This window comes from Pogona vitticeps, chromosome 6 (assembly GCF_051106095.1).
Source record: "Pogona vitticeps strain Pit_001003342236 chromosome 6, PviZW2.1, whole genome shotgun sequence".
NCBI classification, from domain to species: Eukaryota; Metazoa; Chordata; class Lepidosauria; order Squamata; family Agamidae; genus Pogona; species Pogona vitticeps.
The window spans coordinates 88,266,863-88,294,462 of record NC_135788.1 but is presented as its reverse complement, the minus strand read 5'-3'; the positions used below and the strand labels follow the sequence as shown (position 1 = coordinate 88,294,462).

The following is a 27,600-nucleotide window of genomic DNA, read 5'->3' as shown; positions in this document are numbered from 1 at the left end:
TGTGCTGACAGATGTTTGGTTATTGGAGCAAAAGCTTTTCATACCTCCTGTAGTTTGTCAGTTAGATTGTTTTGATCGGTTATTTGTTTGTTTGTTTGTTTGTTGCATTTATTGCATTTATATCCCGCCCATCTAGACCACGTCTACTCTGGGCGGCTTACAATGGTTAGTGTGAGATAACCATAGAACCATAAAATAATTGAGTTGGAAGGGACTTGTAAGGCCATCAAGTCCAACTTTCTGCTTTGTTTGCAAATATGATTGCTCTGTCACAAAAGTCTGCTGGAATGGTCTCTTCAAAACACTAATCCGGTTCCAGCTTCTAAAGTAGTGGTGTTTGTAACTTGTAATTTGATCCTTGGAGAATCATCATTGATTATGTTCTCCAGTTCTGGAACTCTGAGCCTTCCTTTTGAAATGCACCAAAATCAGAGCCTGAGTGCCTCTGAATAATAGTATGTGCAAGCAATATTTTACTTGTGCTTTGGGAATGCTTTTATGAACTGAACTTCATAATCCACATTTAACATTTGGTTTGCTTGCTTCAGATGTTTTTTATTTGGAAAACAGCTAATTGTCAGAGGCTAGCTCCCAGCAGAAGCCAACGAGCAGTAATTGACACTGAACCATGAAATGAGCCTCAGTCAGTCTCAGGCAAATGCAAAGTCAACATCCATGCCGACTTTAAATTCCAGATGCTACAAAGGAATGGTGGAGACCAGGTCCTCCACATGACAGAATGGATGGGCTGTAAGGTGAGAGAAGGTTCATACTCTAGAACAGAACAGTCTCCAGAACCTGTTTCTAGTAGCAAAAAAAGAGGCTCTGAAGCAAAATGCCAGGAAACCCTTTATCAGCCCAGACCTGGCCACTGAATTATGGCATTTAGAAGGTATCCCAAGGGGTCCACTGGGTTCACTCCTTGCTTCAAAGACAATCCTGGATAAACAGAGCATCTCTGACATGTATCTATCCAACTTTTCTATGAAAGTTTCCGAAAAGTGAAAAGTTGCTCCCAGATAAAAAGGAAGGTGTTTTCCACATTTTCAAAAGTGATCCTTCTTCCACCTCCTGCTTACTTTCAGGAAATTGCTTAGGTCCTTTATTTTCTTTCAGACAGTCTTTCGAGCATTTCAACATACACAAAGAAAGAAACAAAGACAGACATAAATTTCATGGATATTGACATTGACCTGTAACATTTCTGTTAACTCCCAAGAACAACCAAATCCTTTCTGTGAATGGCCAAACATCACACCAGTCTGCTTGAGATGGTGGTTGGTGGTGGTAGTAAAGTATTATGCAGTGGGTAGTCACTTGTTTCTGTTTAGCTCTTTTAAATGCTCTTGACACAAATATTCCCAACATTTCCATTGAGCCACCTAAAATCTTAGGAATCACCAGTAAATTGTCCATCTTCGCAATGACTCTGGCGCGTATTGTGTGTGATATAGTTATGTTGTCTCTGAGCAAAGTAGTGAGAATATGCTTTAATCTCTTTGCTGTCTGAAAGCTCAGCTTCAGCATACAAGTAGTATCCACCTGTGTAAATGGTAGACAAAATAATAGTATTATAAACCTTGGAAGAATTCATGAACTTGATTGTGTGAACAGAGAAAACAGTCCTAATTTGAATGTGACATTTCTATCTGGCACTGCCTTCCACATGCTGCTTTTATAGTGGACTATCAGTGGCTATGCTTCATGTCCTTGAGCCTAAATCCATTTGTAAGTTCCAAATAGAGTAGACTCATTGAATCAGTGGGATGTGCTAAAATCAACACTTATATAACTTTCATGAATTGAGTAGATCTACTCTACTTTGAGTAAGAATTGGATTTAAGCTTTGGACATCATTCCTCACCCCAAGATTCCTTCTTTTCTTTTGAATATCCAATTTAGAGTTTAGGGTTAAGATGTTCCCCAGGCTCAACACACAGTTTCCTATGTTTATGAAAGGATAGGATGTGGTTTCCATTTGGGTATCACTATCCAGTGGCGTAAAGAAAAAAGCAAGTTTCTCTGCAGCAAAAGAAATGAAATGTTGTACATACTTGGATTATTTACTGTAAATTGTGTTATATCCCCTTTCAAATAAAAAAAGCAGAGCAGTCTGCATAAAGACAAAATAGTTACAGCATTAAAACAGATAAAAAATTATAACAGATAAGAACAAAAAGGCAGTAAGATCTTAAAGCCTGATAAAAACAACCATTAGGACTATAATGGCTGTATATCTAAAAGGCCAGAGATTTAAAAAGATACTGGACAGGTGCTGAAAGAATGAAAGAGGAGGTGCCAGAAGAACATCTTTGAGGAAAGCAGGATGCCATCACTGAGAAGGCTCTTCCCAGTGGCCACTGGGTGATTTTTCCATGTTCTGAGGATGTCAACAGCACTGCCCCCACATCTCCCATTAATTTTTTTAATTTTATTTATTTATTTGCTTCTAGAGGGTTCAGGAGGGATTTTTCAGTTCATTTTTAAATGATCCCATTTTAGTGAGATTTTTTGGGTGGGGGAATGGGGTTCGTGGGAGCAGGCGCCGCCCTCAAAGATTCAGAGTTGAGCCTATGCAGTCCTTGGCCCTATGGAGAATGCCCACTTTTATCTTAATCTATTGACTGACCGTAGTTCCAGCAGTAAAAACTCAGATATGTTTTGGGTTTGACGTTCAGGAGCTTTGTCTCTTATGACTGAGCACACGACTGGTGTTAGGAGAGATTCTTTTCATTCCCTCAGAGCAGGTCATTCATAGGAGGCAAAGCACCATCTCTTTCCACGTGTGGCTTGGCTTACCACTGTGACTCATGCAGATATTTACATTTCAGGGACTGCTTTGTAACATCCTTGGCTCTTTGGGTGGCTACAGATGTCTCCTTGCACAGGTTTATTTGTATTTGCTGTATGTAATTTGACTGCTCTTGATGGCCAAAATCCTGCTGCTTATGCCTGCTGGTGTACTGTAGTTGGCACAAATCTTGCAGAATAGCTGTAAGTTAAGAAGTAAGTGTAGCCACATGATTTGGCATGCAACAGTGGGTGCCTATGCTAACTTCTTAACTTGTGACAATTCACTATTGGGATGTTACTCCAGTTATGTCACACCTGTGTAAAAACACAATAGGGTTTTGGCTATTACGTACAACTTATACATATTTTTAAAATTCAAAGGAAGTCTTAAAAAATAAGGTGAGAAGAAACCAGAAACTAAATCAACGTTTATCAAAATATCAAAAGTTTTCAAAACCTAGGTTATTTGTTTGTGTGATTGCAAATTGGTGCATAGGAATCCAGTCATGTTTTCTAGATTCGCTTCAGTCTTCAAAGTCTGACAAAAGCCAACTTGTATGTTTGTTTGTTTTGGCTAGTGGGTAACTTTTACAATTCAAAAATGTGATTTTTTTAAAAACCACTTACTAGGGAGCAAGTTGTCCTGAACTCACTGAGATTTACTATGGAACTGGCATGGTTATGGACAAAAATCAATGGATGAATGTTACAAACCCTAGATTGCAAAGGCTGGGAGCACTTGTAGTTCCCTGAAAGTCATATATGGCCAATGTTTCCTTGAAAGGGTATGTAGGGAGGGGGGGAACATAGGCCAAGCTTCTTCTATGGCTACAGAGGCAGTGGAGAGTGGCAAGCAGATGGTTGCTGGGAAGGTTCCTCGGGGCAGTTGAAATGTGCAAGGGAGAGTTGATCGAACTTTGTGGAATGTGAACCATTGGTGTACAGTAAGGGAGCAGAGCTGAGCCTGATGAGTTCCCGACATAAAAGCTCCAGGCTGATCTGATAAAAGATGACAGGGCTCCTGAAAAATGTTTAAACCTGTCCCCTCCCCTTCCCTGTGCCTGGATGTCTTGTGGCCTAGCAGGGGAGGGAGAGCAAAACACATTCCAAAATGAAAACAAAAGGTGATAGGGAAACAAAGCAGAAAAATAAAAGTGGCCCAGCCGCCTAGTATAGAAGAAGTGTCTTGTTGATCTGTGTTATTTACAAAGCAGCTAAAAAAGCACACAAGGAAAAAGTACCTTTTCATAGATGAAAGTTGCCTGCTGGAGTGTATAATTTTCAAACCTGGTGAATTCATGGCCCGAGGTTACTGGCTATCTGCATTAGGGTTGGTCTTTGGCAGCTACTTTGGATATATCCGTTCAGGACCTGCTTCTGATTCATAATTAGCTTTAGCCTCATAATTCTTGTTTAGAAAAGCCCGAGAAACATTGTAGCTATTAAGATAGCAAGCAAGATAGCTAATAAAAAGCTGCACTGTTATTATTTAACCAGAACAGCTTCCAATAATTCACATTGTTTGCACAATAAACAAGGAGATGGCTCCTGTGCTTATCTCCTGATGGTGAATCAACAAACAAAAGCAAACTGCTCTGTAACTTGCAGAGCTGCAAAACCTTTGAGTAGGAAAAACAAATGTATTTTAATACCTAAGGGAGTGCTGCTTCTAATTGCAATACTGAGATAACCAAGCTTGAAAATATTTGTGGAAAGGAAGTTTCCATTCATGTCCTCCCCCTCACAGCTCCTCTTGCCCCATCCTGCATTGATCTGGAACATTTATGCCTGATGCTGGAGAAGTTTTGTAGAGGTGGTAAGTAGCTGCAGTAATAGGTACACTTCAAAGTAAACTAAAATTAATGAGGATTGACCCCACTTTCGCTATGCAGATAACTGTCATTAGCTATTGATTGAGTTGTTCTACTGGTATGGAATGTCCTTGAATCTTTTAACTCAGTTGAGGGTTTTTTTAAAGTTAAAATGTATATGAATTGCAATTTTTTTCCTCATTAATTTAATTTATATTGGGTTTTTATTTCTAATTTAGACGTGAGATACTGTGTACATGTGTAAAATATTTAATTTAAATAAGCCAGTATCATAACAAAGGTACAATGAGGGTGAAGACCTCAAATGGTTGAGACTGGCGGGAGGAATCTTCCAGGTGATTTAATTTGCTGGAAGAACCCTATTATATTTTGTCTACAATTCTGCACCCGGCACAGTGTTCTGAAGAGTGTCTTAAGGTGCATACTCCATGCATCCAGGCCTCAGACTGCCCTCCTTTTTTAGCATATCCTTGTGTGAACTAGAGGCATAGGCTGGGATCAAAGCTGAGAATAGTTAGTTTGGAGTAAAACTTGAGAATCTCCTACGGTATCTATCATGATATGGAGTTGTGCACTAAAAGGGTAAATTGCTTGCCTGCACACTTCCATACAGATGTCTATTTTGTAGTTCCCAGTTTCTCATTCCTCGTCAGGGCCAAATTATACATTACAGACAGCCCTGATTGGTAGCTGAAACCTATTAGTTTTTATTAGCTCACAGTGACCAATCACAAAATGAAGAGAGCTAGTTTGCAAACTTAGAAGAGTGAAGAACTTTTGCTTAAGTTTTCAGTACATAAAGAATCTGCTCTTGTAATATATAATTTGACCCTTAAATATTTGTGTGCTCCTGTAATAAGCTTGGAATTATCCCATATCATTCTGTACACCTCAATGGATGGAGTAAAGTTCCTTATGAGACAAATATATGATCCCTCGAGTCCAAAGTATTTTTGGCACAACATGAATTAATACTTTTGCACTCCTTTCACACTATGCTTTAGCATGCTGGTTTTTACACCCCAAGTAATCTTTGGATGACTCCCCATATTTCTGAAACATATACCAACTCCTACACTGAAATCTGAAATGCTTACCATGATCCCCAGTGTTTAGCCAGGATAGTAGACTTTGATTGTCATCTTAGGTTGATTCCATCACCCAAAGCTTTGTGAAGCCTCCATAATCTTGTTCATTCCTTCCCCACACCCCACATTCCTTGAATTCAGAGCTTGTCCTAGCCTTAGAGCATCTGAAACTGTTCCAGATCCAAGCCAGCAACAAATCATAAAATGGGACCTGACTGGGAAAGTCCTCTTTGCTTTGGCAGGTGTAGAGTGGAACTGGTGCCAACCTCTTACCATCCCTGGATGCTAAAAATAAGCTGTTGCTTCTTTCTTACCCTCAAGTCACGTTCCCTCCAGAAGGAATGACAAAGCAAGCAGCCGGTAGAAGAGCAATTATCTCAGCCTCAGCACTTCCCTGAGGCAGGGAAGCTTGCCTAAGCTCAGACAAGCCATGGTGCAGTGCTGAGCTATGAGGAAGAGTCTTTACAGCTGGCCGTACCTCTTGTTCTATATGGAGAAAATCTTCTTCACCTCTCAACAAACTTCCATCCTCTGCCAGATCACCTCTCCATAGCTTATAGTGTTTACTACTGACCAAAAGACATTTCCCCTGAAAACATTTCTGTCCATCCAAGCCATACTTTTTGAATGTAAAATAGAATTAAATTATGTTCTAATGAGACAAGGCCAGCCATAGGGATTCCCTTGAGCCTGAATCTGAAACCAGCTTCCATCTCTGAACTCATTCTTAATGCCAGCAGCTAAGGTTCCATTGAGTTTTGCAGCTTGGAAAAGCTGACCTTTGGAACTACGACTCCCAGATTCTACAGCCTGCTAGTTGGGAATGAGAGCTTTGTGTCATTGGGAAGGTGAGGAGATGGAACAGCCTTGCCAACGTTTTGCTTCTGCCCCCCCCCCAGCCATTTATGTCCCTTCCAAACTATCACCACAAGGCAAAGCAGTCCTTGCCTAAAAATTAGCACTGATCCTACACCCTTGTGCACCTGCCAGCTGACAACACACCAGCTCATAAGAGTTAAGAGTTATATGCCTTCTGCCATTGCAAATTTATTCTTGCTACAACAGAGCTTTTTGAAAGGCCAAAGCCCTTGGATATAGTCAGAGAGTCCATTTGTGTGTGTTAAAAATATCTTCCACATCTATGAATAATAATCAAAAAGTGTAGCGCTATTCCATTTCCTTTGGTTAAATTTTTATCCCCTTCCTCCTTTTACATTACGGAGATGTACACAAAAACATGTAGACAAGGGGCTACCCAACTGATTAGGAAATCCATTCTTATGGATTTAGTTCAAATAGAACTGGGAAGCCTGACAAGTACGTGGGACCCTGTCACTCATTTTTCATAAGGATATATAATGTCCTTTTGAAAGAAAGCTTAGGCCCAGTCCATCATATAACTTTTAGCTATGGCTCCGTGCTCAGGTTTCCTCAGGTGCTCAGTACAGTTTGCTTTTAGGCACTGATTTTATTTGTCTCCCCTTTGCAGGTAAGCAAACAAAGCACCAGGTAGTTGTGACACTTAGAGGAGTGGTCTTGAGTTCTCATTTTAGAAATGCAGCCCCTCGGTGTCACCTCACTTTTCTTGCTGACAGGTGTCCAGTCCTGTTTATGCTGTCTCCCTTAGAAGTGGGTGTTTAAATTGCTCACAAACACATCCAGGAAGAGCAAATGACCATGCTGGCAGTGTGTGTGTGAGAGAGAGAGTCAGTCCCAAAGAGTCAAAAGGAAGGAAGGAAAGGAAGGAAGGAAGGAAGGAAGGGAGGAAGGAAAGAAGGAAACTTTTTATTCTCGAAGGCTTTCATGGCCAGGATCTGATGGTTGTTGTGGGTTTTTTCGGGCTCTTTGGCCATGTTCTGAAGGTTGCTCTTCCTGACATTTCGCCAGTCTCTGTGGCTGGCATCTTCAGAGGAACAGGAGTAGGAACAACAGACGGTTCCTACTCCTGTTCCGCTAAAGATGCTGGTCACAGAGACTGGCGAAATGTCAGGAAGAGCAACCTTCAGAACATGGCCAAAGAGCCCGAAAAACCCACAACAACCAAAAGAAAGTTATTCCAAACTCTGCCCAGAAGTGGATGCATTTACCCAAGGGAGATAGTACTGTAGCTTTAAATCTCAACATGGAAGGAGGAGTGAGTTGCTGGGAAGGATAGCGCTTGGGAAAGTGTCTGTTTGGGGATAAAAGTCCTGGAATCCCACCACCAGGGTTTCAAAAGCAAGCCTTGCTGGATTCAGCAAGGTTTCTCCCCAACCCAATTAATTTTGCATAGGATTGCAGCCTCAGGAGAAGCTTGCCGTTTGATCAAGTCCCAGGCTAGCAGCATGCTCCGGGAATCCCTTCACTTCTAGCATGTGTATACGCACACTGAAGACTTCCCTGCAGCTTACACGGTGGGCTGATTCCTTTGTGGGTTGTACAGCAGAAGCCCCCACCCCATGGATAAGAGGGTATAAGCATCTACTAATGAGGTAGCCAGGGAAACAGCCCAGTGGGGTTAAGGATGTCTATAATATCTGCGGTGCCCTTTTGATAAGGAGCACTTGCAGCAGGGGGGAAAAGAAAAGATCACAAGGGGGGGAAAAGAGCTTTAGAAAGTCCTTAGGACATAAGATACTGAACTGTCGGACATTTCTCCTGTCCCACTCGCCTTTGTCCTAAAGGAACACCACATTCAGACAACAGCAGATGAGGTGGGTTGCTATTTGAAAAGGAGTTCCTTCCGAAATTCTCAATGTCCGAATTTCTCTACAGATGTTCAAGTTCTGTCCAAATGACCAAACTACTACATAAATGATCCACTATTTCTATTTATTATGTCCCAGCCTCTACATACATGGCATTATTCCAGTTTTCAGCTTGCCTTCTCAATTTCTCCCTTGCTTTTTATAGCTTCCTTTAGATATCTGCCCATCTTGTGTGCATTGATTAAACCGTTGCCCAAATAATAATAATAATAATGAAGTGCTAATGTGATCACTTTGAGATGCCTTTTGGCAGTGTGATAAATCATCGACAAACACACATGATGCTGTCCATAGTGAAAGATGGGGGAGCAAACTTTCCCAATTCAACCAGAAAGCAGATAGAGTAAAACAACAGAACAAAATGTGGGGGAAGCTGTTTATTCCTACATATCAGATTTTTTAGCATCTACCCTTTATGTCTAAGAACATCTAATATTGTGTATGCAAAGTTACTGGAACAGGTAAATGAACAATTACATATGGGATGCTTTTTAGCAGAGTGATTTCAAACATGTTATCAAATGCCAAGTACTGTACTGATGACAAAACAATGATACATGTGTAGGCTGACCAATGGGAGTTTAAAAAGAATTAAAAATCTGCCTATGTGTTTACAAAAGCCACCAGCATCCTTTGGTCCAATAAGACAGGATAGATCAACCTATTAGATACAGCCTACCAGCTTGCAATCAGAAAGCAGAGGAAATTTTCTGTTAGATTTTTTTATTTAAAAAATTGCTAAGTAGATGTCAGGGAAGTGTTAATACTTTCAAAGGCAAATTTGTTAGTCTTTCCTTTCTTCTAAGCCATTTAGTAGTTTCTGATAGTTTTTACTGATTTCTTGTTGGTTTCTCTTGGTTTTATATGTTTTAAAGCTTTAAATGAAAATGATCTTGTTTGTCACTATTGCTTCTATCTGCTGCTTTGTTTTACTGTGATGGTTTCACCTTTGTAAGGGACTTTATTTCTTTTGTACATAGGCAGGTAAGGCTAAATGCTAGAGGCCAATACTCTCAGGACCAGCAGTTAGCTTTGACATGGGTGGCATACTTCGTTTTGGACCCCCAAATGTGAAAATAGTCACAGATTTGATATAAGCCTTGTCTGGAGAGGAAACTGAGCTTAAGACAGAAGCTGACTTTTAAGGTCCCATCCCACTATCAAGGGAAGCCCTCCATAACTGTTAAATAGAAGGAAGCCCATTTTGACCTACAACTCGGTAGTGGGGAGAGGGAATCAAAAGGTATCTTTAGCCAATTTATTGGACTTTATTAACCCTGAAAAGTGATGATTTATGAAAATTTAATGTTTGATTTGTAAATGCAATGAACATGCTTTGGCCACGAGGCTCTCTCATCTAGGCTTTACTTATCTGAATGGACAAATCATTTTTACCGCTGGCCAGGCTGGCTGGGAAATTCTGGGAGTTATGGTTCCCCCCCCCAATCCAAAACTTTTCTTTCATCAAATCATCCTCTGAGAACACTTTGCTGTTCCTACATTGTGCCTCCTTTTGCCATGTGACATGCTGTAGCATACATGATGGCATGGATTGGTGGAATGTGGAGGTTTTAAGCTGGGGTTAGTAGAGGTTGTTGAATGAGTGGACACCTCTGGTTCTTCTGAACTCTGAGATTCTATGCTTCATATGCAAAGTGTCCCAGAACAGAAATCACCTGTCCTGTGGAACAGGATATTACCACTTGTACCTTGGATTGACTAGCTGGCCAAGTTCTTGTGGGAATAAGAAGGTAATAAACAGTGGGTGGTGCAAACAAGGTACAAATGGATGTAGGGGTTTAAATCATCCATCGGTCAGTCAGTCAGTCAAAGCAGACTGTGGAATCCACCTGAAATATTGCTTAATGTAAGAGCTTGTGTTGCAGTGAAGCCTTGTGCATGTGCATTTCCAGTCATGGAAAGGACTAAGAGCAGTTCAGGGCTGGTGTTTGTGTGTGAGGGGAGAGAATGAACAGTGATGTTTTATTTTGCCTTGATTTTATCACAGTTGAATGAATGCCACTATTCTGCCAAAGAGTTGAGGGTGGCATACATAGGGTTATCCCACTGTATCTTCTGAATGACCTTGTAAAGGAAGGTGCCGAGAAGGAGTAGGTGGGAAAATGTGATTTCCTGTTTCAGAACATACATCTATGAACGTTCAAAGAGTTTTCAATTTAATAAAATACAGATTTGGTTGAATATATGGAACTTGTCATAGCACTAGAGTAGAAATGATGCTCCTTACTGCGCCTCCTACTAATATTCTGGACTAGATGGAAATTTTGTATTGCTCAAGAAAAGAGCAGAGTGGCTTATTTCAGCTAGTCCATTTTGCAGATGCCAATTTAACTCACCAAATGACCAGCCCTTGAGATCAATAATTAGAACAATGACAAAAAAAAAAAAAAACCCAAAACCCAGTCCTGATTACCAAAATGGAAATCCAGTAACATTTTGCTAAAAATGCTATCAATGGCATGACCTCTGTTTTAAATATAGATTAAGCCAAAAATGCTTCTGGTCCCTAAACTGCAAACAGTAATAAATAAATCTGCCCAAAGTAAAGCAGCAAGGCTTTTGAACTGTTGTTTTAAAAATTTGTATCTGCCTTTTCTTATGTCACTGCATGTTCCCAGTTTATCCACCTTGGATGAAATCCTTTTGCTTAGTGTATTAAGTCACAACTAGGGTAGGCCCATTGAATCAGTGGGGATTTGTGTTATTGTGTTGGACTTAAGATGATAGGATGTAGAGATTCTCTCTGTACGGTGTGATATCATGAAATTTCTATTACCCATCTATGAGCTCTTTAGATAGAACAGCCTGTGAATTAAAATTAATACATTTTGGTAGAAAAGACTCCTGACTCCAGCCAGCTCTGCTTCCATAGCACATTGGGGCAATCAAAACCTCCAGCAGGTGGGCTCTTAGGCTCCAAGAACACAGGTTCAGCACTTTCTGTTGGATAGCTCCCCGGGTAAGAAAACTGACCAGTTAGTGAGCAGACAATAGACAAGAGTTCCTCTATTTTCTATTTGTCACCAGAGAAGCAAACGTTCCGTGCTGTCAACTCCCAGCAGAGTGACTTTTTCTGGCATTAAACAATTCTTTCAGTGTCTATGCTAGATGATTTAATAGAAATATTAAACATGGGACTTGATCGTACAAATAAATTAATTAACATGGGTCCCTCTGCCCAAACAACCTTGTATCAAGAAAAGGATTGTCCTGGTGGATATAATTATTTTATAGTGCAGTCAACATATGTGTTGCTTTTACTGGCTAATGAATGCCAATAAATAAAGGGGCAGGTCTCTTCCCAGAGAGGTTTATAGTCTAAAAGTGGACAGTGAAGGAGAGATGAGTGAATGTAGATACACATACTGGAGGTTTGTTTCCATTGGAATGAAGACTAAGGATTATGTCTCTAAGCTGTCTGTTTGGAAGGAAACCCGTTCACACTGACTTGTCTGACTGCACACCCACCACAGGTGATCCTATGCATTACAAAGGATTCTACAGCCGTATCCTAGGTCAGCTTTTCTCATTGTGTTAACATTCAGATTTGTTGGGCTATGACTCTTAAATCTTCTGAGTGTACATGGCCGGTCAACCTGGTGATCACTAGGATGGGGAAAACTGTAGTAGTTTGCATTAGATACTGCTGGGAAACTATTTGTCATCCAAATTCTACAGACTGCAACTCTGATCATCCTTCACCCTTGGGAATGCCGAGTATTGTTTCTGGGAGCTAAAGTTCAAAATGACTGGAGGAAAAAGGTCCCACATCTGGCTTAGGGCACTGTGTAACTTTATTGGCCTTCATCCTTGACTCAAGTGAGTCCTGTGCCTACTCATTGTTAGGGAAGATCGATAGTGGTGATGTGTGAAGCACCCCAGAGTTTCCCAAAAGACATTTGGGAAGTTACCAGATTCAGGCTTTTATCTCCAACAGGGGCCAGGCTAAAAGTCCCTTAAAAACTCATAAGGAAGGCACACAGAGATCTGGAACACAAACCATTGGGAACATTTCCAGATTCCTTGACACCAACCATTTGAATTCATTCATCATTTAATTCTTAAATTTATATATCAGCTTTATAGATATATTCCCATAGTGGTTAAATTTACAGTTTGATGGTGGCTAAAATGCTATGATAAACCCTTTGTTCATTTATGTCTAACCCACCCTAGATCAATAGATCTCAGCAAAGGTGCAATCAATAAATCAAGAAAACCCGATTCATATCTATATCATATATATTACATAAACCATTTAAAATAGTTTCCAGCTTTAATCAAGTTTAAATTCTAGCAAACAAAACAATCTCTGAGAAACAAACATTTTTGCCTGCTTAAGAACATCTCAATGGGTAGACATGCTCCTATTGAGAAGATTCTCAGTCTTATGACCATCGTATCATACTCCAGACCAATCGTTCTTAATCTTGGGTTACTCAGGTGTTTTTGAACTGCAACTCCCAGAAACCCCAGCCAGCACAGCTGGTGGTGAAGGCTTCTGGGAGTTGCAGTCCAAAAACACCTGAGTAACCCAAGGTTAAGAACCACTGCTCCAGACCACAACAGATAAAAATATGAAGAGGGTAGGGTCTGTGGAAAGGGTCATATCTCCATTTAAGCAGGATGGCACAGACAATGCAGAAATCTCAAGGATACATCTCAACTTGTTACCAGTTGACTTTCTGATGCCAGGAAGAACTGGTAACCAGCTCCTTGAGGTCCTTAGTCAGACATCTGGCTGTTGAAGTCCAATATCATTCTTGACCTGGGCATGTAAAAGCAAGCTCACACTTGTTTCTAGCAAATGGTGTCTAGAAATAATTCACATCTAGAAAATTCAAAATTAAAACAGGAAATTCAGAACTGTATCTAAGCAGGAAAAAAGAAAAGAAGCAGGGAGCTAATGCATGCACTCCCGAATCTGTTTATACAACATGCATCACATTTGTGCATAGAACACGTGGCCTGTGCTTCCCAAGGATACAGTGATAGTTACTTGGAGCCAAACTCCCTGCAGTCACAACCACTGAAACGGAGTCTGCTGCCAAGATGGGCAAAACCACCACCCAGGACATGCAGAAGGCACTGAAGTGGAAAGGATTTTGGATGACAGAATCACTTCAAGAGCTAATGCTTTGATCTTTACACCATGCAATAATTCAGTGCAGATCATCCAGGAATAAGGGGAGATAATTGCTTCAGGTTTTCAGAGCATGCATCGCTTCCCTAGCCTTAATGGGTATGCGAGACAATGTGGTTCAGCAGACAGAGCAGTGGAATTGGCTTTGAATCCTACTGTGGCCACAGATACCTTTTTTAAAAACCTTGTTTCTCAGTTAGAATTTTCCCAAATCTGTATCTCCTGTAACCTTGTCCCCCACCCACCCAGCAGGTTGAACTATACTATCCATGATGGCCTATCAGTGTGTTTCAGATACTGCGTTGGAGCAGGTTTAAAAATAATAACTTCACAAGAACTTCAATTACAATACAACCACTATCTCCATATCCACTTTGAATTTTTTTTTAGTTTGTAGTGTGGAAAGCATGCTCATTGCACTTTATACATATAGCTGTAATAGAATTAGCATTGCTTATGCTGGATCTAAGAAAGTAAAAGCCCTATGAATCATTCTTGGTAGCACATTTGTCAATACAGTATTATATTCAAGAAAAATAAACTTCATTCATTCATTCATTCATTCATTCATTCATTCATTCATTCATTCATTCATTATATTTCTATACTACCCCTCTTGTGGAGAACCACTACTCTGAGTTAGTCAAATTTAGAAGATAATTAACATGGCTTCAAATTTCTCTGCACTCCACAGCAAACTCTCTGCTCCTTGCTTAAGCACATCGTTCTGCTTTTAATTCCAATCCCAAATCTACCTTTTCTTGCAAGGGTTTTGCTTCATCTCTTAATCTTTGCTCCCAGTAGAAAATTTAAGTGAGTGAATGGTATTTGTTCATTGTCATATTTTGCTACCCCCTCACTCCATAGTTTTAGGCTGCCAAATCTCTATTTTTCATTGATGCAATTTTATAAAATGACATATAGACATGCATGAAAGTGTGTGATGTAGTGATTAGGGTGTCAGAGTAGAATATTTTTATTTAAATCTTTCTTGACTTTTTGTGCAAGAAGATTCTTACCATTTACAGTGCCTTCTGAGCTACAAGTCCCAGATTCTTCCCAAACAGGTGTTCTTATTTATTGCTATTTATTTATCACATTCATATCTTCCTTTCCTTCCAATAAACTCAATAGAAGACTGTCTTTGTTTTTACTATGTCCACACAACAACTTAACCAAGACCTCCCAAGACCTGCTTATCCAGGCCTTGATAAGGTACAAGTGAGGCAAGTTAAACCTGCAAGTTAATAGTACACTTGGGTACCAGAGGATCAATGTCTCTGAATTCATGCTGGAGAATACAGGCTGCAGAAATTCAAGAGAACTTCTCTGTAAAATTCTGCATATGTGGTACTATGTCCTCATTGGATTATCTATTTGTTGGTGGTTGTTTCTTTTAGCCAGATATTATTGGATAAATGTTAGCAATATTAAACTCATTGCAGGCAATAAATTAAATCTACATTTTCCTTGTCCTTATTGCTGGATGTCTAAAATATGATATCTAATTATGTCGGATCAATGAGTTGCTATATATACTATGTTTCCCTGAAAACAAGACAGGGTCTTATGTTAATTTTTGCTCCAAAAATGCATTAGGGCTTATTTTCAGGGGATGTTTTATTTTTTTCATGTATAAAATCTACATTTACTGAAATACAATCATGTCATCATCTTCTGGTTGCTGCACAATGGTGGAGGATGGGCTTTCACTAACTGGGTCTTATTTTTGGGGTAGGGCTTATATTATGAGCATCCTGAAAAATCATACTAGGGCTTATTTTCAAGTTGGGTCTTATTTTCGGGGAAGCAGAGTAGACAACAGCCAATATTTTACTAGCTAAACACTGGCAAACTCCACAGATACCATCAAATGTTCAATAGTCCTGTATGTTTATAAACAAAATATCTAAGACAATGTGGAAAAGATGTTGCAGTTCTGATAAGATTGTTAGTGAAGCAGTCCCTATTTCTTAATTACAGGAATACTTGTTAATTGGATGAAGTTTGTGGCTCTTGATAAGTTACCTCTAAAATGCATTGTTAACAAAATGTTCTACAACAATATCAGTTTTTGAAAATGGGAAATGCTTAAAATGAGTGTAACTTGATGGAGGAGTTAAGTGTGGGCATGCCTAATGCTCAGTCCCCTTTCAGCTGATGATAGTTTCTGTTCTCTCTCTGCAGGTCCCTTGCCTTAGGGCAACAGTATACTTCACTGGGCTCTCAGCCAATCCTGTGCGGTTCCATTCCTGGCTTAGTGCCCAAGCAACTTCGGTTCTGCCGTAACTACATCGAGATCATGCCCAGTGTGGCTGAAGGCGTGAAGCTGGGGATCCAGGAGTGCCAACACCAGTTCCGGGGGCGGCGTTGGAACTGCACCACCATTGATGACAGTTTGGCCATTTTTGGGCCTGTTCTAGATAAAGGTACACCATAAGCCTTGTTAGAGGAGCCCCCATCACTATATTATCATCAGCCCCAGAAACAGGGCAAAGGAAACCCTCTATTTAGTTTATCCTGGGCAGAGAACTATCTGAAATTAGTGATCTGAAAGTAAAAGGGACTGATAGGTCTTTTTTGTCATGGTCAAACCACTTCCTATTGAAGTACATTTGTTATTTCCTGCAGGGTTGAAAGGGGACCATTAAGAAGAGTCTACCTCAGAGCCTAACAGAATCTGAGGGATTACAGGGCTTTCCTTATCTGCTTGTTCTGACACTTGAGGTGTGAGTTGTATCTTCCCATATACGTCTTAAGATTTTCAAGAGATTTCTTTCTGTCCCAACACTCTCTCAAGAACATTTGTTAAAGACATCCAAGAAGAACTTCTTGATGGCTGTTCTAAACTAAGGTTTTCCCTTCTGAGGAAGACTGGGTTGCCCCTGCTGTCTTTCTGCTGTCCGGCCATGACATTTTCATTGAGGCAGATATTTAGCCAGTGATTGACTGTTGAGGAAGCACTTTTTAATGGTGGATAAACAAGGGAAAGGCCATGTGGTCCCCAAGAGCACACAAATGTAAGAGTGGCTGATATCTTTTATTGGACCTCTGAAAAAAATCAAACCAGTTGCAAACTTTCATGGAGGAACCCCATTTCTTCAGGCTGGGCACAACCCCTCCATGGATAATGCAGAAAAACTGTAGACAAGAGTCCAAAAATTGATGGCTGTTATATCTATTATTGTTGTTTTTTAAAATTATTTAAAGTTATGTTAATTCAGTACTTGATTTAATTTGATAATCCCCTTAATAGTGTTTTAATATTATCATTTATAGCTGCATCTGTTTTTAAAAATTAAGTTGTAATAAACCGCCTTCGGTTGTGCAGGGGATAAAGGTAGGATAAAAGTTAAAAGAAATTAATCTGGAGGATTTATCAGAGTCCTCTACATCCCCTTGCTTCTTATTCTGTATCAACTACTATAGGAATCATTTTGTTCCCAAGAAGTCATGAGGGGATTTGAAGTGAATCTTTCTGTAGCTACAGCATCTGAATCAGGTATGGCCTGTGAAGTCCCTAGCCCCAGAGCGGTGAGCTGGATAAAACCCAATACTGTAAAGTGCCAAGTAAATCCTACTGAGAGAAAGGCCCTGGGGATCAATAATCCTGATGACCAATCAATCAATCAATCAATCACCTTTTGTGGGGGAGGTTTCTCAACGAAACTCGAGAAATTTCTAGAGGAATACTGCATAGTCTGAAGATGTTTATGGATAGATCCATAGTGGCTTCAATGGCTAGGAGTACTATCAGTGATTGTTGATAAAATCCCGTGATTGTTCCTGGACCAGGATAGTTTGATCTCAGTTGTCTAAGCACTGCTAATCTTAGGAAGGGATCACTTCAAATTGCTCTATATGGGGTGCTTCATCTGGAAACTGCTCCTAGTATGGAATCCAGCAGCTGGGCAGTTTAATGGAGCAGCCTGTCATCACCACTTAACACTTTTGCTGAAAGAACTGCAGTAGCTGCTTTTATGCCACTAAACTGTAGAAGGTGAAGGTTTTGCTATTAATCTGTAGTATAGGAATAGGAACAAGAGAGCCTCAGGCATGGTCTTAGCTTGTATGTCCCTGCCTGGCATTCTGGTAATCAGAAAATGTACTTTCTTATGGATTCTTATTCTTATTAATATCACATGTGCCAACGATATTTCTGGTCTTGTTTTAATTATGGATGGGCAGCTTTAGTGACTCAGGGTTCAGTTTTGCCATCAGCTGGAACTATTATAGACAGCATCCCACAACCACTGTTGTGTCACTGTTGTGGCTACCAGACTGTGACAGGATTCTGGAAAAGGCCATTAAAATACTCAGGAAATATTTATTTTAAGGGTTTTTCACCATTTGGCAACAAATTTTGGCAGCGAACCATGAAAAGATCTTTCAACTGATTTGCCAGGTCCTAACTAGTCTGTGTGGCCTACACATGAGCAGGACTGTCTCCTCTGCAGACACATTGATATCTACATATAGAGAGTGACAACTGGTAGGTCTGCCAGTTAGGTAATGGCTGAATAGGACTGTCATCCAGTGGGGTAAACCTACACAGCTTCAGGCACAAGGTGGGGATCACCTTTGTACTGTATGTACAAATTCTTACATTTAAACAACATTCCCTATGTGTAGCATCTCCTAGAGAAGGCCGGGCTAGAAATCCCCCTCCTAGATTTTTTTACATGAGAGCTATTTCATCATTGTTGCTCCTATGGAGAAATGTTGAAGTAAGTGAAAGAATGGTTACTTAGACTGCTTTTTGAAGTGCTTGCAATACAGTCTGGTTCACTCTATTTGCCAACAACCAAACGGCATCCTTTAGATCAGGAACCAACCCAACTCTGCTCTGTGCCCAGGCTGGACCTTTTTGGTCGAGTGCAGAACTGCTCTTTTTTTTTTTTTTTAGTCAGCTAGAATGATGTAGATTAGATTAAATTTGGATAGAAGGGTCGCTTTAAAGAGATACTTTAAAGATTGCACTCTCAAAGTGACCCTTTCCAGCACAATCAAGCACAATCATTATTACATCACTGCCTGATCACATCCTCAGCTGCCTCCTGCAATCTGAAATAGAACTATCCAAATCAAAGCTTACTTTCCCAGAAAAAAAATGGGCTATAAGAGCAAAAGGAGACCCGTGAATAGCAAAAGCAAAAAAGGGATTCTAAATAATTCAAAGGTGGGTCTCATGGTTCACGGTGGGGTCAAAAGGTGATTCTTAGGTTGGGAAAAGTTGCTGATTACTCCCACGTTAGGAAACCATGGTATATTGGGGTAAGGGAGACCGATTATGTTTTCCCTGGAGCAAACATGTAGAACAAGACCTGCATCTTGAGGGCCTCTGTGCTTCAAGGGAAATAAAAGGCTGGCTGAGCAGGCTGCAAAATGGCCTACAGCATTGTGATAACCCAGCCGTGTTGTTTAGCTGTGACACAGATGACAAATTTGCATTAAAAGAGGGGATGGGATATATAAACACAAGTGATTTAAAGGCAGCAGCGCGGGTGGTGGGGAGGAAAAGAAAATGAGCTTATATGCAGGAGAAAAGAGCTAAGCCTCAATCCCCACTGTGCACCCAGGGCAAGGGATATCGTTCCAGACCTTGAACTGTTTCACAACCCCAGCGCCATTCACACGCCCTTTTGCTACTGGGAGCCCAGGAGGGGAGGACCGGCATCAGAGGTCTCTCAATAGAGATTTCCTGAGCCTGACTGGTGGGCTCGTAGGGGGACGGCAGGGCAGGGTGAACGCACAGGCCTCGTTGCCAAGGGGTGGCCGCAGGGAATGCCAGCGTGGGTACTGCTGGGCCTGGCGGAAACATTCCACATTATGTGGGTAATACAGTGTGACACACGCAAACAATAGCAAATTGAGTGTCCCAGCAGGTAACAGGGTCTGGATAGGAGACCATTACAGTGAAGCTCTGTCAAGAGCCCCTAATCCACCCAAGCTTTGCTCCCTCACCCTCACCCTGGCCCCCTGATTGCTTCTGGGAACTTCAGTTTTATCACTGGGAAATCTCTCCAAGGCAATCCCAACCCCCTCTCCTAACTCCTCCTCAGGCACCAGAGAATACCAGGGCCAGACTAGAGGGTGGGAGGATGGGACAAGATGAGGAGGGCCGGGTTTTTTATGTTTGAAGGATGATTTCTCCCCCCCCCCTTTCTGAGGGCTCAACTGATTTCAAGATAGTAACTCTAGGATAGCCTTGCTTCCAGAATTAATGGATTAATTACTTTTGGGACACACAACGTTACCACTTTTTAAGGCAACGTTCCAGGTGGTGGGAACGGCTTTAACCCACTGTTTCCTAAATGCCTGAGACCACTTCTCTTTCCAATGTATTTTGGAAGTACACTTCACTGCTTCCTGGCAGAACAAGGGTGGCCTTTAAATTTTGAAGAGGAGAAAACCCACCCTCTACATTTTTTAATATAACTTACTGATTCTTTAGAAAACATTGGCCTAAATTATATGTGTATCATGAGAAACCAGTCTGAAAGAAGTTATAGCCTCAGTTATAGCCTACCAGAGTGGTCTGGTAGTCCAGATAGGCGGGGTATAAATAAATAAATAAATAAATAAATAAATAAATAAATAAATAAATAAATAAATAAATAAATACATACATACATACATACATACATACATACATACATACATAAATACATAAATACATAAATACATAAATAAATAAATAAAAATTGGAAATAAGAAGAGGCAGAATTTTGGAAAACTCTTATTGACTGATGTTTTGTTTCTGCTCTGGGCCCAACCAAATGATTCCATTAACTATATGGTAGAAGGATTTGTCCTCAGTGTCTGATGGGAAGAAGCTAATGTCAGAAAAGAAAATCATACAGACACATGGTGAAGCACTCTTCTCTAAGGGTAGGATGATATGTTACAAATAAGTGCGTTACTGTTTAGGGTGACAAGGAGGCATCTGTGGCCTTATTTCAAAAAATACTGTAATATTAATGACCATTAATGTTATTAGATTTTTTGTGTAACAAGTGATGCTTTCTCATTACTTCAAAATATTATTATTTGTGGGCATGTGAGGTATTCTAAGTGATTAAAAATAATCAAAAACTTACCAGTGAGCAGCATTAGTCAGTGCTCATGAGTAACAATTTGCCCCTGCTTGATTGCAAAGTGGAATGAAAGAGGGTCCTTAACACTGCTAACCTGTTTTCAAAGACATATATGTACCTATATGTTGCCATTGTTGCTGTTTGCACGACAACTCTCAGAATACAGCAGCCCTTTATATAGCAGTGAAAGGAAGGACAAATGTTGTTTAACTGCTAACAAAATAATTAGGCATCCCTTATCCACCTTTACTTGCAGCCACACGAGAATCTGCTTTTGTCCATGCCATTGCATCAGCTGGTGTGGCATTTGCTGTCACACGCTCGTGTGCAGAAGGCACTTCCACTATCTGTGGCTGTGACTCACACCACAAGGGACCACCAGGTGAAGGATGGAAATGGGGAGGTTGCAGTGAGGATGCTGACTTTGGTGTGCTGGTTTCACGCGAGTTTGCAGATGCCCGAGAAAATCGCCCAGATGCCCGCTCAGCTATGAACAGACACAATAATGAAGCTGGAAGAACAGTGAGTATTTTTTTACTCTCTTCTGAAACCACAATAATAGTTCTGTCCCCCTTTTGCTATGTACTGTATTTCTGGTTTAATCATCAGCTAGGGAAGGGCCAAAATGTAAGAGCTGAGAACAGAAAACACCTAAGAAATATATTTACCCCAGACCAAAGGACTAGCTTGTAGGAAGTTTTGGTAGTTATGTTAGCAGGATACAGCAGAATGACAAATCATTCAGAAAAAAATATGTATTGTTCCAAGAAATCCATTCAGAATAACACAAAAGAAACTCAACTTGAGACCAGAAGTCCCCAAAGCTGGCATCTCTGTGTGCAACTATTCTGAAGGCCAACAAGGAAATACCATCATAGAAGACCAAGGAGAACAAAGAATTTCCTCATCTAAGTGGCAGGGATAGAAAGACAACAGTCTACAATTGGGGGTCACTTGCACAAAGGCATGAGAGGACACACTGTAAATACAATATTGTTGTACTTGTTCTAATATTCTCCTTACTGGTTCCCAGCCATTCAGGCTTGGCCAGTCATAATCGCACACACTCTCTCACCATGGCTCAGACTCACAAAGAGACAGAGGAAGAACAGAAGGAGAACCAGACAGCAGGGTCTTAGCAGGCTCCGACAAAGACACTTGGTTCTATGCTAGATTAGCTCCCACCAACCTGTTCTCCTTCAGATGTTTTGGCTGGATTACACATCCCATAATTTCATGCTGCCAAGGACTGTGTGATCAGGTTTCATTAAAAACCATGTCATGGTACCACCAAATTGTAGAAGACTATGTTAAGTCATATCCCAAATGCATTTTTAAACACCCAAAGAAATAAATCAAACACTAATCATAACTGAAGTTTTAAAAAGGGATAATGGTGCAGTTTCTCTTGATCATCTTGAATAAATTCTTTATTGTAGAAGAAGTAATTGTGTGAGAATGGAGAGGACAATTTCAAAATGTAGCTGTCCAAACTAACGTTGGATGAATTGAGAAGAGCATCTTTTGCCAGCTGTGCTCTTCTCCTGGTATTAATTAAAATCACAGACCTGTATGGATTGTGCCTCCTGTGAGTTGAGCCAGTCTGTGTGGCCTTGGGCAGGCTACAGAGTGCCAGAAATGCCACCAGAAGAAGGGAAGGGTAAACCACCGAATATTCTCTACCTGGAAAGCCCTGGAAAGATTTGCCATAAACCAGAATTGATTTGACAGCACCTGATTCTGGACAGTGTTCAAGTCAAAAGAAAGAAAGGAAGAAGCCTTCGAGAATACAAAGAGAAAAGCCTTAGTATTTCCATGTGGAAGTGGGTCTGTTCTAATCTGCTGAAGTTCTTTTGTGTACATCTGAAAAAAAAATTTTAACTCATTCTATCAATAGTACTTACCATCTCTTGTTGTTACCTGCTGTCGCTTCCAACTCATGGTGACCCTATGAATGAGCTTTCTCCAAAATGTCCTTTCCCCAGCTGCCCTGCTCAGCTCTTGCAGACTAAATCCTGTGATCTCTTTCAGGAAGCCAGCCCATATTTGGTTTTCCTCTTTTCCTGCTGCCCTTCCACCTTTCCCAACATTATTATATTTTCTAGGGAATCTTGTGTTCTCATGATGTGCATAAAGTAGGAGAGCCTCAGTTTCAACACTTTTGCCTCCAAGGGTAGTCCAGGCTTGATTTGATCTGGGACCCACTTGTTTGTCTTTTTGGCAGTCCAGGGTATCTGCAAAGCTCTCCTCCAGCATCATATTTCAAATTAATCTATTTTTTCTATCAGCTTTCTTTACTGTTCAGCTTTCACACCCATACATGGTGACTGGAAATACAAGAGTGTGGCTGATCTTGGTCTTGGTCTCCAGTGACACATCCTTACATTTCATTATCTTTTCTATTTTTTTTTCATTGCTGCCCTTCCTAGTCCCTATCTTTTTAGGAATTCTTGGCTGTGGTCTTCATTTAGACTGATGATTCAAGAAATATCAAATCAACAATCCCTTTGCTGTAGACATGGTTTTACATCAGCCACTTTTTATGCTTTCTTAAATTTTCAAGGCATTACAGTATTGTCAAGAGATAATTCATCTTATATTTATCAGTTACATTCAAAATGTTCAGCAATTTTTCTCCATGGTTTGAAAGGAAAAGTTAAATCTTCTAACTTGAAAATTGTTAATTTCAGTATGACCGTCAGAAATCAATTAAATAAAGGCAGAGAGGTGGAAGTCATCAAAGCTAAGGTGTGCTTGAAAATAATTTGGCAAATAGTGGATCACTAAACCTTGGGTGAACTGCTTCCATTTCTCAGGCTACTCTGATGTTTAATTTCCAGAGATTTAGATGCTCACATCTCTCTCTCTCTCTCTCTCTCTCAATCTCTCTCTTTGTGACATATGGAATTTTTTAAAAAGGTGAACAATCAATAATAATATTATTTAAATAATATTTGCATCACGTGAACCATCAATAATGCTATTATTTAAATAGTATATCATTCATAATAATCTGTCTCTTCAAATCAGCAGCCCAGGTTTAGTAGAGCTGAACCCTGTGAATCACCAAAGTGGTATGATTTCTTCAGCAGCTCAGGTTCTGCAAGACATTTGTTAATTGACTTATGAAAGGGAGTGTTGACCTGTCTTGAAGGTGACTTGTTTTGATGTAGCAAGCTCAGTTCCTGGAAAGCTCCTCTTAATTTGCCATACAGACAGATTCAAACTTGTGTTTCCATAAGGTTTGTGTAACTTGAGATCTCAGAAATCTGTACTCAGAAATCTTCTGTACTCAGTTTCCTTCCTTAACTACATCCTTAACATTATTAATCTGCAGGTAGAAGTGTCTCTGAGTTACCAGGTGCTTTCAACATAGGTGAGCTAGAATCCGATAAAATGAGATGCTCCAGGTGGCAAACCATTGACCTGCATATGAGTTTTTGTCCAGTTGTTTGAAAATTGGGGGAAAGAGGCAGGCAACAAAGACGGTGAGATGATCCCAGTAGATATTAAGTAGCAAGGACTCTTGAGTCTTGATTCCATAGTTGTTTTCCCAGACTTGACCTTCTGTTTTGGTTTTCTTCCGGGTAGACTATCTTGGACCACATGCACCTGAAATGCAAGTGTCATGGCCTCTCTGGCAGCTGCGAGGTTAAAACATGCTGGTGGGCCCAGCCAGACTTCCGGGCCATTGGGGACTATTTGAAAGACAAATATGACAGCGCTTCAGAGATGGTGGTGGAGAAACACCGGGAATCTCGCGGGTGGGTGGAAACCCTGCGCGCTAAGTACGCTCTCTTCAAGCCGCCCACCGAGCGCGACTTAGTCTATTACGAGAACTCGCCCAACTTCTGTGAGCCCAATCCCGAGACTGGTTCATTTGGCACACGGGACAGAATGTGCAACGTGACTTCGCATGGGATCGATGGGTGTGACTTGCTCTGCTGCGGCCGGGGCCACAACACCCGGACGGAGAAGCGGAAGGAGAAGTGCCACTGCATCTTCCACTGGTGCTGTTACGTTAGCTGCCAGGAATGCATCCGGGTTTATGATGTGCACACCTGCAAATGAAAAAAAAAAAGGTATGCAGGGGTCAAAAAGAAACGCTGGAAACAAAAGTGGAATTTTATGAAGTGGGAAGTCTCCATTCATTTTCTTTTTTTCTCTCCTTTTTTATTGTTTTAATAACTTGAGTTAGGGTATGGGATACAGAAGGTAAGAGGGGGTGTAAGGGAAAAAAAGGGGGGGAGGAGAAACAAAAATATACTAACATCCAATCTATTCATGTTGCAATATCAAAATTCAAATTCCGCTTTTCTACTATTTTCTGCCTTGCAGATTTTAGTTCATGTTTTGATCTATGTTATTCAAGCACTATCTGGTGACTCTAACCATTTGCAAAATAAGTCCCATTTTTCAGTTGCCTTTTGCATAGGACAGTCCTTCATCACTTCTGATAGAATGTCCATTTCTGCCACTTTCCTTATCTTCTCAGTAAGTTCCTCTTGTTTTGGTATCGCCGAACTTTTGCAGTTTTTGGCGTAAAGAATTCTGGCTGCAGTGACTATATATATATATATAATACCAGCCACTTGACTCACAATCACTCTGGGTGGTTTACAACAGTGAGAATAACATAAATAACACAAAAATAAAGCAAAAATTAAAATATTACATTTAAAAGCACATGACAATTAAAAATGGTAGGCAGGTACTCTCAGTGGCTATTTAGATGGCATGTTTTGAAAAGAACTGCCAAAATAAAAAAGATTTGAGGTTTTTCTTGAAGTTTCCAGAGAGAAGGCCAGGTGGATTTCAGCTGGCAACTCATTCCAAAGCCGAGATATGACTGCCGAGAAGGTTCAGTTCTTTGTTTTCTCCTTCTGGGTCTCCCTCGGTATTAATGCCTTCAGTAGTAAAAAGGTAAAGGTAAAGGTTCCCCTTGACAATTTTTTGTCCAGTCGTGTTCGACTCTAGGGGACGGTGCTCATCCCCGTTTCCAAGCCATAGAGCCAGTGTTTTGTCCAAAGACAATCTTCCGTGGTCACATGGCCAGTGCGACTTAGACACGGAACGTTGTTACCTTCCCACCGAGGTGGTCCCTATTTATCTACTCGCATTTGCATGCTTTCGAACCGCTAGGTTGGTGGGAGCTGGGACAAGCGATGGGCACTCACTCCGTCACGTGGATTCGATCTTACGACTTGCTTGGTCTTCTGACCCTGCAGCACAAGCTTCTGCGGTTTAGCCCACAGTGGCACCACGTCCCTTAGCGCCACCACGTCCCTGCCTTCAGTAGACGTTCTGCCATGTACTGAGGTCCTAAGCTGTTTAGGGCTATTTCAGATTTAAACTTCATTGCAAATGCCCTAGCCAGGATTTCAGGCTTCTTGGGTCTACTAGAGCCCTGAAGGCCACTAACCAGACCCCAGTACAAAGCAGTGTATATTTGCACTGTATTTGGATTCTTACCTTCAGGATAAACACTGAAGTGGAAATAGACCCTTTTTGGCCACACAAGCACAGTATTTCAGAAGAAATGTTTTAGGTTTGTTTGTTTTTAAAGCGGGATTTTTTGTGGATTTGGGCTGCAAAAGTACCACAAGGACCAACATGCAGCTACTCTTTCCAGGGTTTTCAAGATAGAGGGCACACAGAAGTGGTTTACTGTTCTGTTCTTCTGGGGGCACCCTGGGACTGGGTTGCCTGCCCAAGGTCTGGTTCCATACATAGCCAAATACCTAAACCACTGAGCTATCCAGCCCTCTCCTCTGATATAAATACTGTAATTATTATACAAAGCTCACAGTTTGGCTAGCAACAGGCACATGGGCAGCCATCACAGAGATTTAAAAACAAGAACGAAACTCTCAGTTGTAATTCTTTTGGCTCCATTTTGTGAGTCAGAAACTCTCACTGAGGTATTGCAAATGTTCTAGAGATCTGTAAGTAGATCCAGATCTACCTGTACTAGCCAACTGTGAGATAGCACTTAATGTAGATGCACATGCAATCCAGACAGCAGTATAGAAGTAATCCTTGCCTAAGTTATAAAATGCTGCTGACAATGACTGTGGTAAATCCTGTAAAGGAAATACTCTGTATTTTGAAACACAAAATCTGCAATTTAAGTAAGGAGTGGACAACTTTGGCAGGTTGGGAAGCTTAACTCCTGCTCTCCAGAACTTGCTACTGCTAAAATTGGTGTAGCAGTAAGTAAATGCTCCCCCCCTTTTTTTTTGCCTGTTAACTTTGAAACAAGTTTTGTGCAAGGTGCACACCTGATTTCTAAGTCTAATAAGCTATCCATGAAAATCTCCGAATCCTGTTTTGATCAGAAGCATGGTGTGAACACTTTGTTCATAAAGCAAATAGCACTTCTGTGAGGCTTCCAAGACTGAGAATGCCCTAGACCAGTGGTTTCCAACCTTGGGTCCCCAAATGTTCTTGGACTAAAACTCCCAGAAATCCTGTCCAGCAAAGCTAGTGGTGAACACTTTTGGGAGTTTTTGTACAAAACATCTGGGGACACAAGGTTGGGAACCAACTGCCCTAGAATGTAAGGTGAAAAAAATTTACGGTTGAAAAAACCAAACAAGTGTTTGGTTTTTGTCATACTGTATTTGCATGGGGGGTTGGGAGGGGCTAAAAGTGAGTGGGAAGCGCAGGTGGCCTGTAGGCTGTGTGTGACCTCCCCTTCGCTTAAGTGCTCGTTAATATTAAATAAAATGATACATTCATTTAAAGAGTGTAGTATGTTCTGAAAATCACATTTATTTTATCATCTGGTCACAAAAGTGTCTCTCCACTTATTTTGATCCACAAAGTAGTTAAATCTTGCTACAGGGACCACATGCTACAGGGGGTAGGGAGAGAGGA

The 27,600-nt window shown here is 40.8% G+C and overlaps 1 protein-coding gene across 1 annotated transcript in view; it reads left to right on the top strand.

Annotated features, from left to right (window-relative positions):
* Window positions 1-27,600, top strand: part of WNT3 (Wnt family member 3) — a 43,387-nt gene that overhangs the window by 6,638 nt on the left and 9,149 nt on the right. The window contains exons 2-4 of the mRNA XM_020797965.3: window positions 15,812-16,053; window positions 20,978-21,243; window positions 24,313-24,803. Of these exons, the coding sequence (XP_020653624.1) occupies window positions 15,812-16,053; window positions 20,978-21,243; window positions 24,313-24,792 (988 nt within the window). The 3' untranslated portion in view covers window positions 24,793-24,803. The remainder of the gene's footprint in view (window positions 1-15,811; window positions 16,054-20,977; window positions 21,244-24,312; window positions 24,804-27,600) is intronic.